We start from the raw sequence: 13423 nt of genomic DNA, 5'->3' as shown, positions 1-13423 counted from the left end.
CAGCTGAAGCTGGGGCCATTCATCTCCAGAGCATGTGCTTTATTTACTACCGTATATTCCGGCGTATAAGACGACTGGGCGTATAAGACGACCCCAACCTTTCCAGTTAAAATATAGAGTTTGGGATATACTCACCGTATAAGAAATACGACCGGGCGTATAAGACGACCCCCGACTTTTGAGAAGATTTTCCTGGATTAAAAAGTAGTCTTATACGCAGGAATATACAGTACTTCAGCCTGACCCAACCTCCCCTGGGGAATCTAATCCTTTAGGGTTTGCGAATACAAAACCAGAGTTCTCTCAGTTTAAGTAATGTGTGGTAAACACATTGCATGTTATAATTTTCTAAATTCTGAGCTTATATATTTTTAGAGTGGCTAAGACACTTCGGTACAAGAACTTATGTTTGTAATAATTTCCAGAGAAGTATCTATTAGTTTAGTCGGCTGCAGAAAAACGAGTCTTGTGGAACTTCAAAGACTAGTAAATGTATTGCCATAATAGTTGTGTTAGTAGGTTTTAAGGTGCCCCAAGACTTGTGTGTGTGTTGCACAAATAAAAAAGCACTACCATTGATATTTTCTTTTCTTTTTTAATTACATTGCTTCTTTACTTTTGTACAGACACAAATGCCTAAAACAAATTGTTTCTATATCTGTGCCCAAATCATGCCCACATCGTTCCCCACATCTAACCTCCCTTTTCAATTCATAGTCCCCATGGCTCTTCTTGAAAACATCCAGTACCCCATAATCATACTTCCCCAAACACCTGCAGTCCTTTCTTCAATGTAGCCTTTCACATCCTGCTCCCTGGCATGCTTCAGATGTCTCTTCCAAAATGGTCCATTCTCTTTCCCCACCAGAGAGTTCTAAGCCTGGCTCCTAAATATACTGTTTCAGGGAGTCCCTCACTCATGTCAGCACCCTCTAAAAAGGAACATTGTGTATTGCATTCCTATTTCCTGATATCTGTAGCACAGTGGTTTTCAACCAGTGTGCTGTGGCACCCTGGGGTGCCTTGAATGATGGTCAGGGGTGCCGTGGGCAACGCTGGCCTCTGTCCCTCTTTCCTCCCTTCCTCTGAAGCCCTCTTGCGTCTCAGCCTCCCAAAGACTTGCACAGTTGCAGCAGCCCTGGCTGCAAGCTTCCCAGGCAAATGGTGCCTCTGGGACTGGCCAGGGGTTGCGTCCTATGCCCTTGTGGGGCTGTGTGAGGAGGCACCTCTCTTTGGGGTAGGGGGGGCAGCTCGGAGACCAGGGGTGCCAATAGCAGCTGCCTGGAGGACTCACAAGGTGAGGGAGAGGAGAGGAAGCTGACGCAACAAGGGGGCGTGTTTGAAATGGGGTGAGGGGCTGCCGGCTCTGCAGGCAAAGGGTGACACAACTGGGCTCCTTGGGTGCTGCAGAAAGAATGTACAGTCGTACCTTGGATCTCGAACGCCTTGGTACTCGGACATTTTGGCTCCTGAACGCCGCAAACCGGAAGTGAGTGTTCCGGTTTGCAAATGTTCTTTGGAACCTGAACACGGGGCTTCCGCGGCTTCTGATTGGCTGCAGGAGCCACACTTTGGTTTCCGAACGTTTTGGAAGTCAAACGGACTTCCGGAATGGATCCTATCAACTTTCCAAGGTACGACTGTAGTTGGTCAAGGGAGCCGTGGACTCAAAAAGGTTGAAAACCTCTGCTGTAGGAACAGGCCCCATAATTAATTCTGTGCTGCTTGCCAGAGAAAGAGTAGGTCCTGTTGTAGAAATGGCAATAAGGGGGGGGGACGAGAGGGAAAGAGGCCATTTTGCCATTGACCTGGTGGCAATGAGGTTCCTTTCTCAGCAGCATCCCTGAAAGCAGAATCCAGTGCGATAAAGAAGGGCAGCCTTTGCTAACAAAGAGATAGGATCTCTATTCACTTGGATGCCTGCAAGGCATGTTGTGGCTGGTTCTTCAAGGATTCCTCTTTCAGATGTGCTTTAACTGTCACACAACAAGGCAGGACAAAATGTCCCTAGCCATACAAAATCATAATACACAGATGAAAAATTACCAACAAAAAATATGAAACATATCACAATATAAAATCCCAATATGGTCTGTAGAGTCACAGCCATTAATTCTGCTCCATGTCTAAAAATGATGTGGTTTATCTCATCATGCGCGGATTGGGAATGTACACTGAAGTGTACATTACAGCCTGATAAAAAAAATTCCTTCAGTAGCACCTTAAAGACCAACTAAGTTTTTATTTTGGTATGAGCTTTCCTGTGCATGCACACTTCTTCAGATACAGTGAAATGGAAGTTTCCAGGCACTTATGTAGAGAAGGGATGGGGAGGGGTGGGGATGGGGAGGGGGCATCACTCAGAAGGGTGGTGGAAATGGGTGATTGACTGACTGATAGCTGTTGATGACTGCAAACGACTGCAAATGGGTTTGCATGAAAAAGCAAGGGTTGAGATGGCTGAAGATCGCTTATCATGTATAATGAGATAAGAATCCGATATCTCTGACTTACTGAAGTGGGGGAATATATATTTATTTCCATACTATGAGATGCAGGGGACTGAACACGGGACCTTTTGCATGCAAAGCAGGTGCTGAACCACTGATCCATTTGCTATGAGCCAGTTGCTCCTCCTCATGGCTACATACTGTTACGGAAGTGGTTTGTTTGTTTAGCAAAAACAACAGAGGACAGGACTATTGCGACCTCCCTTCGTCTTTAACGTGCCACAAGAGTCTCTGTTGCTTTTGCTACCTTACAGGGTTGTTGTAAGGGTGAGAAGTATCAGGATGTAAGTAAATAAAAGGGAGGGAAGGAGTTGGGTGCTACGAAGGGATTCGTTAAGTACGGGGAATCGTAAGCTGAAGAGGTGCGAGGCAGAGCACGGCACTTGGAGGGCTCTGATAAAAGAGCAGAATCTAGAAGATTTGGAGAGGTGCTTCAGGATTCCTCCCCCCCCCAATTTCTTTAAAGTTTAAACTCTCCTCCTGCTGCCCAAAGCGTGGGAAAATCGGAGAGGGCGAGGGAAAGGAGAGTTTAATTCCTGCTTTGCAAAGCTGAGCAATCGAATCAGAAAGGCGGCTGACGACTACAGTACTGTACTAGTATATCCGGATACGAGCACTTGGGGCGCATCTCCATCCGGGGTGAGTATGTGATTCCCCTCTCCGCCCCTCCCCAATTATCCATCCTGCTTTGTTTCCAGCACGTGTTTCCTTCCGTGGAGAGCACGAGAGATCCCTTTCCCCTGATCTGTCTCCTGCAATGGAAACGCTCTTCAGCCGCTGCCCCATCTCGCTTGTTCGCCGGGATCCCCCTTCCTTGCCTGTACCGGGGTCCGCAGTCGCTGCTGCCCTGAGGGGAGGCGCCGGGGCTGCAGGCGGGAGCGGCGAGGGGGGTGGCCGCCTCCAGGTGGCCCCCGCGGTGAAACACACCCACTTCCCTCCCTCTGCCACCTTCCCAGGGGGCGGTGGGGGGTTGTCCTGCAAATATGTAGTAGAAATGATCAAATTCGGATACACTTGCACTCCCCCGCTTGTGCGCAAAAGCTTTCGCCACGCCCTCTCCAGAAGATCGTAAATGCCCACCCCACCCCCGTGTCCCTCCACGTGCCTTCAGCGTTTGTTGGCGTCCAAACAGGACAGCATAATCGCGATGGTCGCTGAGTGTACACACGCTTCCTCCTCGGTGTAATAACGCGCGCGTCTACCTGCGCGCGGTGTCTGCCTGCAACTCCGGTGCTACAATCAAGTTGCAGGCCAGCAGTGCAAACGCACAAGCGAAGTTTTGGTTTTTCCTAACTATAAAACTGTAGAATAGATCTATAGGGGAGCGACGGAGGAAGTCAGTGCGAGGCAGCTTCAGTCAGGGGTTTGGAGCAAGGAGGGCTTCCATAGAATTGTAAGGCTGGAAGGGATCCCAAGGGGCATCTAGTCCAACTCCTGGCTCCAATTCAGTGTAGGTTTTAGATCTGCTTTGCAGACCGATTCAATACAAAAATTTGAACAAGCCTAAAAACGGCCAGATCCTTGACACCTGTCCCCAGTGTTCAATCCAGGTTCTGGATGAAAGACCCTTGGGCAAAATGCCTTTGAAGGGGCCCCCTCCTCTTTCCAAGGCATTGCTGCCCACCCACATGCCTCTTTGATGGGGTGGCAGGAGTGGGAAGAGAAGGTCATGTTCCTAGAGAAAGCTGCTCTGTCTCCTTGCTCTTGTCATTGCTTGTATGCTTGGAGAGGACAGGTCAGGTGGCAATTGCAAGCAGGAAGAGCAAAAGGGCCAGGAGGCACAAGAGTGACACTGGGCCCCCTGGGGCAGGCGGCCGTTGGCAGGTGCCCAGCTCTGCCTGCCCCCCGACACCCATGAACCTTAGGATAACCTTACTCTCCAAAACATACAGGCATGGAAAGATATGCAGACACGCACACCGGAGAAATGCCCAGTTAGAAGGCTTACATTCCACAGAAGATAAGGAACTGGAATTTGGTCATGAGCAGGGTTTTATTAGGCTATTTTCAAGGACCTACCAAGGGCTGAGAGAGAGAGAGAGAGAGAGAGAGAGAGAGAGAGAGAGAGAGAGAAAATAAGACTCAAATACTTGCCAGTAAATAATTCCACAGGGGAGAGGGCAGATACTGCTCTCGGCACTGGAATCTGACTTAACACGGCACATAGGAACCAATCTGTCCTGCCAGGAGGGCACTAGAATGGGCACAAGCAGGCAAAGAAGAATGGAGCGAGGGCAACAGGACTTTGGATTAAAAAATAAAATAAAATAGGAAAACTGACAACCCTAGCTCTCATCTTACTTTTTTCGGCTTATGAAAGAGGGTTTTTCCTCTCCAGTGTGTTCTCCAGTAGCTTATTTGACTATGGGCAAAGTCAATGCAGGTTCTGGGCTCCCAGGATCTATCAAACGCATCATTCTTGAAGACCACATTTAAACACAAAGACACACAAGCCTAGGCCAACTCCTGAGCCTCCTCCCTCCAGCCCCCGTATAAGTCAAACATAAGGGTACATTTCTCCAGCTCCCCAAAATATTTTTTATGAAATCCAAATCATGTTTGCGGAAATATTTCGTGAAATGTTGCCTTCTCCTGAAGATCAAACTCTTTCTGAGGGCTGAACCTTTCCATGAAAGCAGATGCATCCCTTTTAAGCATTCAACCAGTTTTCAGAAAAGAACATTTGCTAGAAATAAACCACACTTAACGGCTGGCAAATTAAAACCAGGGGAAATGGTATAGCATCATGAGGGCAGAAGAAAGGGGTGGTCAAAAAATGAGCGGGTCTAAGAAGAAACCTGCTGGCTCCACTATAATAAAGAATGCTTGGTTTTATGGTCTGAGGCTACAGATAAAGTCATGCAAGCACACAAGCCTTCAGTTCATCTCAGAGGTGGCTACTGCTCTACCACCTGCAAGCAGCACATTGCCTTCAAGACAATTTTGTTCTATCCAATGCTGAGCCAAACATGATAATATGGACATCTTTAAAAAAATTAAATCCATAGTCCTCATGATTGCAAAGAAAAATTCTGGAAATAAAAGTGGCAGTTTTTGAACCAATGCTAAGAAAACAAAAGGGCAAGTAGAAGAACCTGTTTTGTTGTGAAACTTTGCCATTTTCAAGCAAGGTATTTAAGGACATGATTCTTGTTTGTTTGGGTTGGGTTGTTTTTTAGCAAATGAAGTCAGAAATATCAGGGATACTAATGATAATACTGAGCTTTCCTAAATAAACTAAAACCTTTCTGGGCATCCCTATAAAATACAACAGGTGCAGTTCTCCTTCAAGCTTAAATTGATTTTTAATGGTTTGATTATACTTTCCCCACACTTCCCTCCAAGGAAGACTTGGAAACCATAGTTTTGTGAGGTTGCTGAGAACTCTCTGGTCTTAATCCACCATCACCTCCATGCCATATAGAAATACAATGCCTAAACTTCTTTGGTGAGCTGCAGTTCTGGAATTTAAGCCCATTGGCTTTGGCAAGGACAACATGCCTTCCAACTTGAAAGGCAAAGGCAGAAACGTCCCCTAACTGGCGACTCTTCTCCAGGGGCAGAGAGATCAGAGGGAAAGGGAACCAACCAAGTCATACAACAGTATGATGCAAGGTTCCTGCACACTCTATTGCCCAACAAGGCTGTCTGTTCATCCAAAAGGTAAGACGTCCTGCCCTGCAGCAAGTCAATAAATCTGCATCTTGGTAGAATGTCTGAGTGCACCTCTCCCATGACAACTAGGCAGTCCCTCCTTTACATTCCTGGGAACCACAGAGCACTACAGCTAAGTGAGGCAATGTCATCTCAGCTTGGTCAAGCTCACTTGGACATAAGTATCTCCGGGGGGAGGGGAAGCCTTGGCCCAAGAGCTGCATTTCCTGGCACGTCTTGATTATGCCTGGGAATATTAGGGGTCTGGATCACAAAATGTTCATTTACCTTTCTAGGTACAACTAGCCAGGTATCCTACCCCCAACCCACTGAAGACGTTATAACGGTCAAGCAAGTGCAATGTACTCTACCAACAGTAGTGGAACATTAGTAAAATAATAATAATAATAATAACAACAACAATAATACTTTTCTATCAGCTCACAATTGTAAATTCCTGCCCTACAAGGAGGACAGGGAAATCAAAGTTCTAGACGCATCGGGCAGAGTGACACCTCCGAAACCAGATCGTCTCTGGCAGGATGGAGGTAGAGGAAAGCAGCGTTGGGAGGGTGCTTATTCTGAGAAGGGGACTCCCCGTCTAGTCAATTCCACGGTGCAGCTTGAGATGGCGGGACAGGTTGCTCAAGGTGATGAACCCTTTGTGGCAGACAGTGCACTTGAAAGGGCGCTCGCCACTGTGCAGCAACCGGTGCCGTTTCAGGTAGCACTCGTGCCGGAAGAACTTGCCGCACTCGGTGCACTGGTAGGGCTTCTCGCCAGTGTGCACCAAGACGTGGCGGTCCAGGTCCCGCGGGCTGCGGAAGTACTTTTCGCACTCGCTGCATTTGTAGAGTTTCTTGCTGGGCCGGGCGGGGAACGCGCGGAGGTCCAGCTGCGGCAACAGGTGGCGTTCCAGCTCACTGCCGGGGCCTGACATCGGAGAAGCAGCCACGGCATGGCTCAACTGGTGCTCCTCCAGTGTCTGCAAGTTCACAAAGGGCTGGCCACATATCCCGCAGCTGAAGGAGGGCTCGCTGCCGTGAGCAGTCAAGTGAGCCGCCAAGGTGTTGCCATTGGCAAAAAAGGTCCCGCATTCACACTGGTACAGCGTTTCAGGGGGCCGCATGTCCGGAGGGTGGCAGGTGGGGCAGCCCCTGCTGTGCTGCTGGGCCTCTGGCCCCCCATCTCTCGGCTCTTCTTCCAGGCCCCGCAATTCCAGCATCCCATCGCTTGGTGGAACCTTCCCAGAGCACACTGGGCAGGGCGGGGGCCTCTCCTTGGCATGCGTGAGCTTGTGGCGCTCCAACAGCGCTGCAGCGTTGAAGTCCCGCTCACAGTCGGGGCACTTGAAGGGCTTGATGTCAGTGTGGGCGAGCCAATGGCGGCGCAGTTCGGATGCCAACTGGAAATGGCGCCCACAGGCCCCGCAGCCAAAGGGCGCGGCCCGGCCTCGCCCGGCGCTGCAGAGGTGCCCCAGGGGACTTTGCTCTTTCCCACAGGCCAGGCAGCGGGGGGCGGGCGTCTGAGGGGCCGCGGCGGCGGGAGAAGCGCGGTGCTGCCGCTTGAGGTGGCGCCCCAAGCTGCTGCGGGAGGAGAAGCGGAGCTCGCAGACGTGGCAGCAGTAGGGTTTCTCCCCTGTGTGCACCACCTGGTGGTGGAGGAGCCCCGTGGAGTCTCGGAAGCCTTTGGGGCACATGGTGCAGCGGTAGGGGCGCTCCCCGGTGTGGCTCCGGATGTGGTTCACCAGGTTAAAGGAATGCTTGAAGCTCTTGACGCAGTGAGGGCACTGGAAAGGCTTGAGCTCGGTGTGCCGGGCAAAATGGCGGCGCAGGTCCGAGCGGTAACGGAAGCTCTTGTCGCACTCGGAGCAGTGGAAAGGGGCCCGGGCACCCAGCCCATGGTCTGTTAGGAGCGATGGGTCGTCCTCCGTGTCCGAGTAGAGAGTGGCACACTCTTCCACAGTTCCGGTGGCAGCCCGGACCCCACCTGGGGCCTGAAGGGAGTGTTGGCCCTCTGGCCACTCTTCATCGCAGTTCTCCATCTACCCAACGGTGCCTCTACGGGACAGAGGAAGGACAGCGAAAGAATCAGAGTGGGACCCCATGGCCACCGAGCCCTCCCAGTATAAAAGCATTCCCTCCCCCTGATTAAACCACGCTATCCAGAACAGGAAGCCAATGTGGAGTAGTGGTTAGAGTGTTGGACCAGGAACTGTGAGGGACCAGGGTTCAAATCCCCACTCAGCTATGAAACTCACTAGGTTACCTTGGGCCAGTGGCTGTTTCTCAGCTGAACCTACCTCAAAGGGTTGCTGTGTGGATAAAATGGGGAGGAAGTGAACCATGCATGCCGCCTTGAGCACATTGGAGGAGAGGTGGCATATAAATGCAATCAATCAATCAAGCCTAGCACAGAAGGTGCCTCCAGAGCACACACCTCTCCAAGATGCCAAGGCAGGAATCTTTGGAATCTGCACACATGTGAAAATGGCTCTTCATGTAATCAGTGGATAATACACAATGCACCATCGCTTGGTTCAAATAAGGTTCAACTTATAGCTTTTGCTTCCAGAAAAAGTAAGTGAGTCAAAGGATTTGGGGGCTTCTCAAAACTTTTCAATCGCACAAGATGAAAGAGGGTGGCAGACAGTACAGTCAACCATGGTTGTCAAACGTCTCAGCTGCCAAATGTTTCGGAAGCCAAACACCGACAACCTGGAAGTAACTGCTTCCATTTTTGAACGTGTCTCTGAAGTCGAACACCTTCTGAGTCACATTTGTCAATTTTCCCCATTGAACTTCCTGACAGCCCTTTCTCGGTTTTTGAATGTTATGGAAGTCAAACGGACTTCTGGAACGGATTATGTTCAAAAACTTAGGTTGTGGATAATCTGTGATGGAGGCACATCCGCAAACCGCAGCGTTCGTATCCCACAGCACCACGTCTGTGCACGCGTGTGATGCAATTTGGCGCTTCTGCGCAAGTGGCAAAACCCGGAAGTAACCGTTTCTGGTACTTCCGGGTTTCCCGCGGTACGCAACCTGAAAATGTGTAACCCAAAGCATCTGTAACCCGAGGTACCACTGTACTGGGTTTGGATGTGGGAAATGTTCCAGATCTGGATCTGAGCCCAGCTAGTGGTGACAATGGCTAAGCTGACCTTGGGTGGGTGGGTGGGGAATCACGGTCTGGGCTCTCCACCGAATTGGTCTCACTGAGCTGATATGCGCATAAATAAGATGAGGATAAATGCCACAACTGTAAAGATCACTCTGCAGATGGAAGTCCCATTAAGTCCAATAAATCTTACTCCCAGGAAAACATGTATAGGATTGCACCTAAAGATACTGGACAGGATTAATAAAAATAAGCCCACTCACTATTTTCTGCAGCAGAGGAATGTAGCACACTCGGAAACATGCACCCCTTGAATTTCTTGAATGAAATGAGGGGGGGTCTAGTTTTTTTAGGGTGGTCGGTGAGACCTAGGATTGTGTTTAAAAGGTTAGAGACTAGAAGTGAAGCCATCCCTTTCCAAAGTACCCGGAAGTCCCCCAAATCTGTGCGAAGCCATTCTGTCCTAAACTCCTAGCTTCCCCCCACCCCAACCCCAAAGTCCTGACCTTCAACCACACTTGGCACAAAAGATGTTAATATGCATGGCCAGCAACCCAACAGCCAACTCAGGGTCTCACAGAAATTTGTCCCAAAATTGTAGGTGGATTTAAATTTGCACTTAAAGTAATATTTAGGTGAAAGCTTAATTGCTACTGCGATGCTGCCAGTTGTGAAGTGATCTTGCTTGAGGTAGCAGAAAAGACAGAAGGAAGTTACCAGTAAGCCATGTCTTCCCTCTTGGAAGCAAGTGTCCCCTGCTAGAGAACCCAAAAGACCAAGCATCACGGATTCCACTTTCCCACCTTGGCTGCATAACAAGACCACATGCTTATGCATTCTGTTAATTAATTCAGAATAACTACTACTGCTCAGGTTCCAAAAATCCAAGTAGCTAAGGAGTGTACTCCCACATCAGTTGTACATTGTGGAAGACATTAACCCATTTATCCTGACTGACTACAAGTAGAGGGGGAAAGACGTTAAGGATAACTTGTTTTATTTCCTTCTTATAATTATTTCTATAAATACATAATCCATATAAAAAGCACTTGATAGATAGAACAACATAATAACCATTACAGCCATGTATCACACTAATAATACACAGTTGTACATGAAAAAGTCTATCTATACGTAAACATACAGCTTTATCTTTTAAATATGTACTGCAGTCAACACTAATGCTCATTCATACCTATCTTAAAACAAGCCCCCATACTACTTGCTTACTATTACTTTATCACAACATTCTATAGCTCATACTGCTGCCTAATGTTCATAACTTCCTACTATGTATCAGATTACTGAATCCTACTTAATTATAATTTAATTAAATCCTTCCTTTTACTGTAATTTAAAATCACTGGCAATTTTGTATTATTGACTTGTTCTCTAATTGGGTTCAGTTCAGCTCAGGCACATAACATTCCAGTAGCTGACAGAAATGTAAAGAATTTGGGTCCAGATATGATGTTACAATGCTCTCCTTTGCATAGTTTAATGAACAATAAAAAAAGCTGATCCCTGGGGATTTGTACTTGAAATAAGGTGTTGCGGAGAACTAACCTGCCTTAAGTGATCTTGAATAGGCACCCTTACAGAATCCATGAGTTCTGGCTCCCAGCAATGACCCCCCCACCCTAACTCTGTCTGCCCCCTCCCTAAAGAACCCAGGCGCCCTTCCTCGTGTCTCCTTCTTGGCCTCTATCCCACCTGCATGACCCACTTGGCTCAGGCACAGAGGCGGTGAGTGCCAAGGTGTCACCACGGGGTGGGCGAAGGGCGGGTCTGTTTGTCCCTGTTTCTCCCCCCCCCAAGTCTAAGGGGAATCCCTCCCCGTTCCCCTTCTGCTCCCCACCCACCTCCCCGGTACTCACAACTTATTATAGGTGCCGACATTTATGGCGGGGGGAGCCACTTCTTCGGAGGAAGGGGACAGAGCCTCTCCCTCGCCCCCAAACCTCCCATAGCAGCAAGCAGTCAGGCTGGTTGTGGGGTGTTGACCTCTTGCGATAGCCTGTCCTCTCCACCCTCAAATCCAACCCCTATGGAAGTTCACAGGACACCCCACCCCCCACTACGCCCCCATCTTTTCTGTGGGCAAGGAGGGAGGAGTAACAACGGTCGCATCTTCGCCATCTTTACTGTGGGCACGCAATGAGGGACTGGAGGCTCAGTGAAGCGACATTTTTGATGTGGGCAGCCGGCTCAAAGGTGTGATATTTACGGATATTTACAGCATCGTTCTGCAAAATCTCAGGGCCATACAGTACTAACAAGAGTATTGGTATTTTTAGTATAGGAAACGGGTTTATTATTATTGGTTAGAAGGGAGGGGGAGCGCGAAAACGATGGAAAGCACCCATCTTTCTTACTGGCAACGAGGCCGCCATGTTTGCACAGGGCAGCAAGCGAAGAGCTGAACGAAGGGACAAGTCTTTGTTGTTACTACGGCAACTTCCTCGCACCCTCCAATGCAGCCGCCATATTTGATGTGGGCAAAGAAGATTAAAGGTCATTTTTGACACTCAGGGAGGCGCCAATTTTTCGTTTTGAAATGCATAAACCAAAACAAACAAAACCAAAACAGGTTTATCGTTCGCGTGGTCAGAGAAACACCATCATTTATTCTGAGGGGGAAAGTAAGAGCAGGAATCCATCAGTAATGAGGTAAAAGGAAGGAGGAGGGCTGAGAGGATCCCATATTTTAGTCCCTTGAAAAACTCAAATGGAAAGTAATTGCAGTGTTTCTGCATCACTCACAGATTTATGAGGCTTCAACAGCGGAAAGAGCCATAATTGGTCGCCTCCTGGGCTGACAGAAACTCAACAGGTGAGGCTCTTCATGCCATTATAATTATGTGAGGCAATTTCTGCCAGTCATAGTGGGGCAGGGAAATTAAGTGAATTCACCTTACCTAGGTTAATATCGGAGCAGGAAATTATTGCAATAAGGGCCAGGCTTTTCCAGTCAGCATCCATTTATACATAATTTTCACTTTACTAATGAGGTTCTCAAATGGAGAGCCAGTGTGGTTAGTGTCAGCCACTAGGGCCTGGGAGATCAGGGTTCAAATCCTCACTCAGCCATGAAGCTGCCCTTGGGCCAGTCACTGCCTCTCAGCCCAGTCTACCTAACAAGGTTGTTGTGGGGATTAATTAAGGTGGAAGGGAGAACAGAGATTGCATGGCTACTGCCAGAAACTTCAATCCCGGGTCTCCACCTTGATATCCTTCGAGAAAAAGGTGGAATATAAATACAATAAATCAATCAATGCTCTGCTGAAGCAACTTGTATGTCAGAACAATGCAAATATGTTTAAAACAGGGGGAAAGTTCTGTTCTAATCTATTAATATTTTAATTTATTTTAATTTACAGCACAATTTATCCTGGCAACTTAGAATGGCTGAAAGTGAAAAAGCCTCATTAAAAAAAAAAAAGCAATCACTGCCCAGTCAGTGTTGAATTTTAAATGGTATAATGTAATTTTTACATGTTTTCATTTTGTTATTAATATATACTATTATCTTGATCTGTTTTGTATATCACTTTGTGTTTCTTTTGCATATAAAGCAATTAAGAAAATTTCTAAACACTGTTAAGTAAAATTTATACAGTGGCGTTGTGGTCTAAACCTGGGGCTTGCCAATCAGGTCGGCGGTTCAAATCCCCGCAACAGAGTGAGCTCCTGTTGTTCGGTCCCAGCTCCTGCCCACCTAGCATTCAAAAGCATGTCATGCTGGCCACATGTCCCGGAAGCTGTACGCCGGATCCCTCGACCAATAAAGCGAAATGAACGCTGCAACCCCAGAGTCGTCCGCGACTGGACCTAATGGTCAGGGGTACCTTTACCTTTATTCTCGAACGTAATCCTTTCTGGGAGTCTGTTTGACTCCCAAAACCATTCAAAAACCAAGGCGTGGCTTCCGATTGGCTGCAGGAGCTTCCTGCACTCAAGCAGAAGCTGCGTCGGACGTTCAGCTTCTGAAAAACGTTTGCAAACCGGAACACTTACTTCTGGGTTTGTGGCGTTTGAGAGCCGATTTGTTTGGCAACTAAGCCGTTTAGGAACCAAGGTACCACCTTGCTTTATTGTGTCTCCACTCCAACCCCCTCACAGCTTCTATTTATGTTGCT

General features: G+C 48.2%; 1 protein-coding gene across 3 annotated transcripts; it reads right to left on the bottom strand.

The window, feature by feature from the left end:
- Positions 1 to 3610: 3610 nt before the first annotated feature.
- On the bottom strand, positions 3611 to 11372 carry FIZ1 (FLT3 interacting zinc finger 1). 3 transcript variants are annotated; one of them, XM_035137199.2, is made up of 3 exons: positions 11162 to 11372; positions 9548 to 9652; positions 3611 to 8224 (listed from the first exon to the last, which is right to left on the bottom strand). In XM_035137199.2, the coding sequence occupies exon 3, from the start codon at positions 8206 to 8208 to the stop codon at positions 6766 to 6768; it is 1443 nt and encodes a 480-aa protein (XP_034993090.1). In that variant the 5' UTR covers positions 8209 to 8224; positions 9548 to 9652; positions 11162 to 11372; the 3' UTR covers positions 3611 to 6765. The 3 variants fall into 3 exon arrangements, with proteins under 3 accessions (XP_034993090.1, XP_034993089.1, XP_034993091.1); XM_035137198.2 differs by lacking the exon at positions 9548 to 9652; XM_035137200.2 differs by lacking the exon at positions 11162 to 11372 and having other exon boundaries at positions 9548 to 10914.
- Between the last annotated feature and the right edge of the window lie 2051 nt (positions 11373 to 13423).

The sequence above is a fragment of the Zootoca vivipara genome, chromosome 13, assembly GCF_963506605.1.
Source record: "Zootoca vivipara chromosome 13, rZooViv1.1, whole genome shotgun sequence".
Taxonomy (NCBI): Eukaryota; Metazoa; Chordata; class Lepidosauria; order Squamata; family Lacertidae; genus Zootoca; species Zootoca vivipara.
Note: the sequence above shows the minus strand (reverse complement) of the source record. Positions and strands in the feature narration are given on the sequence as shown.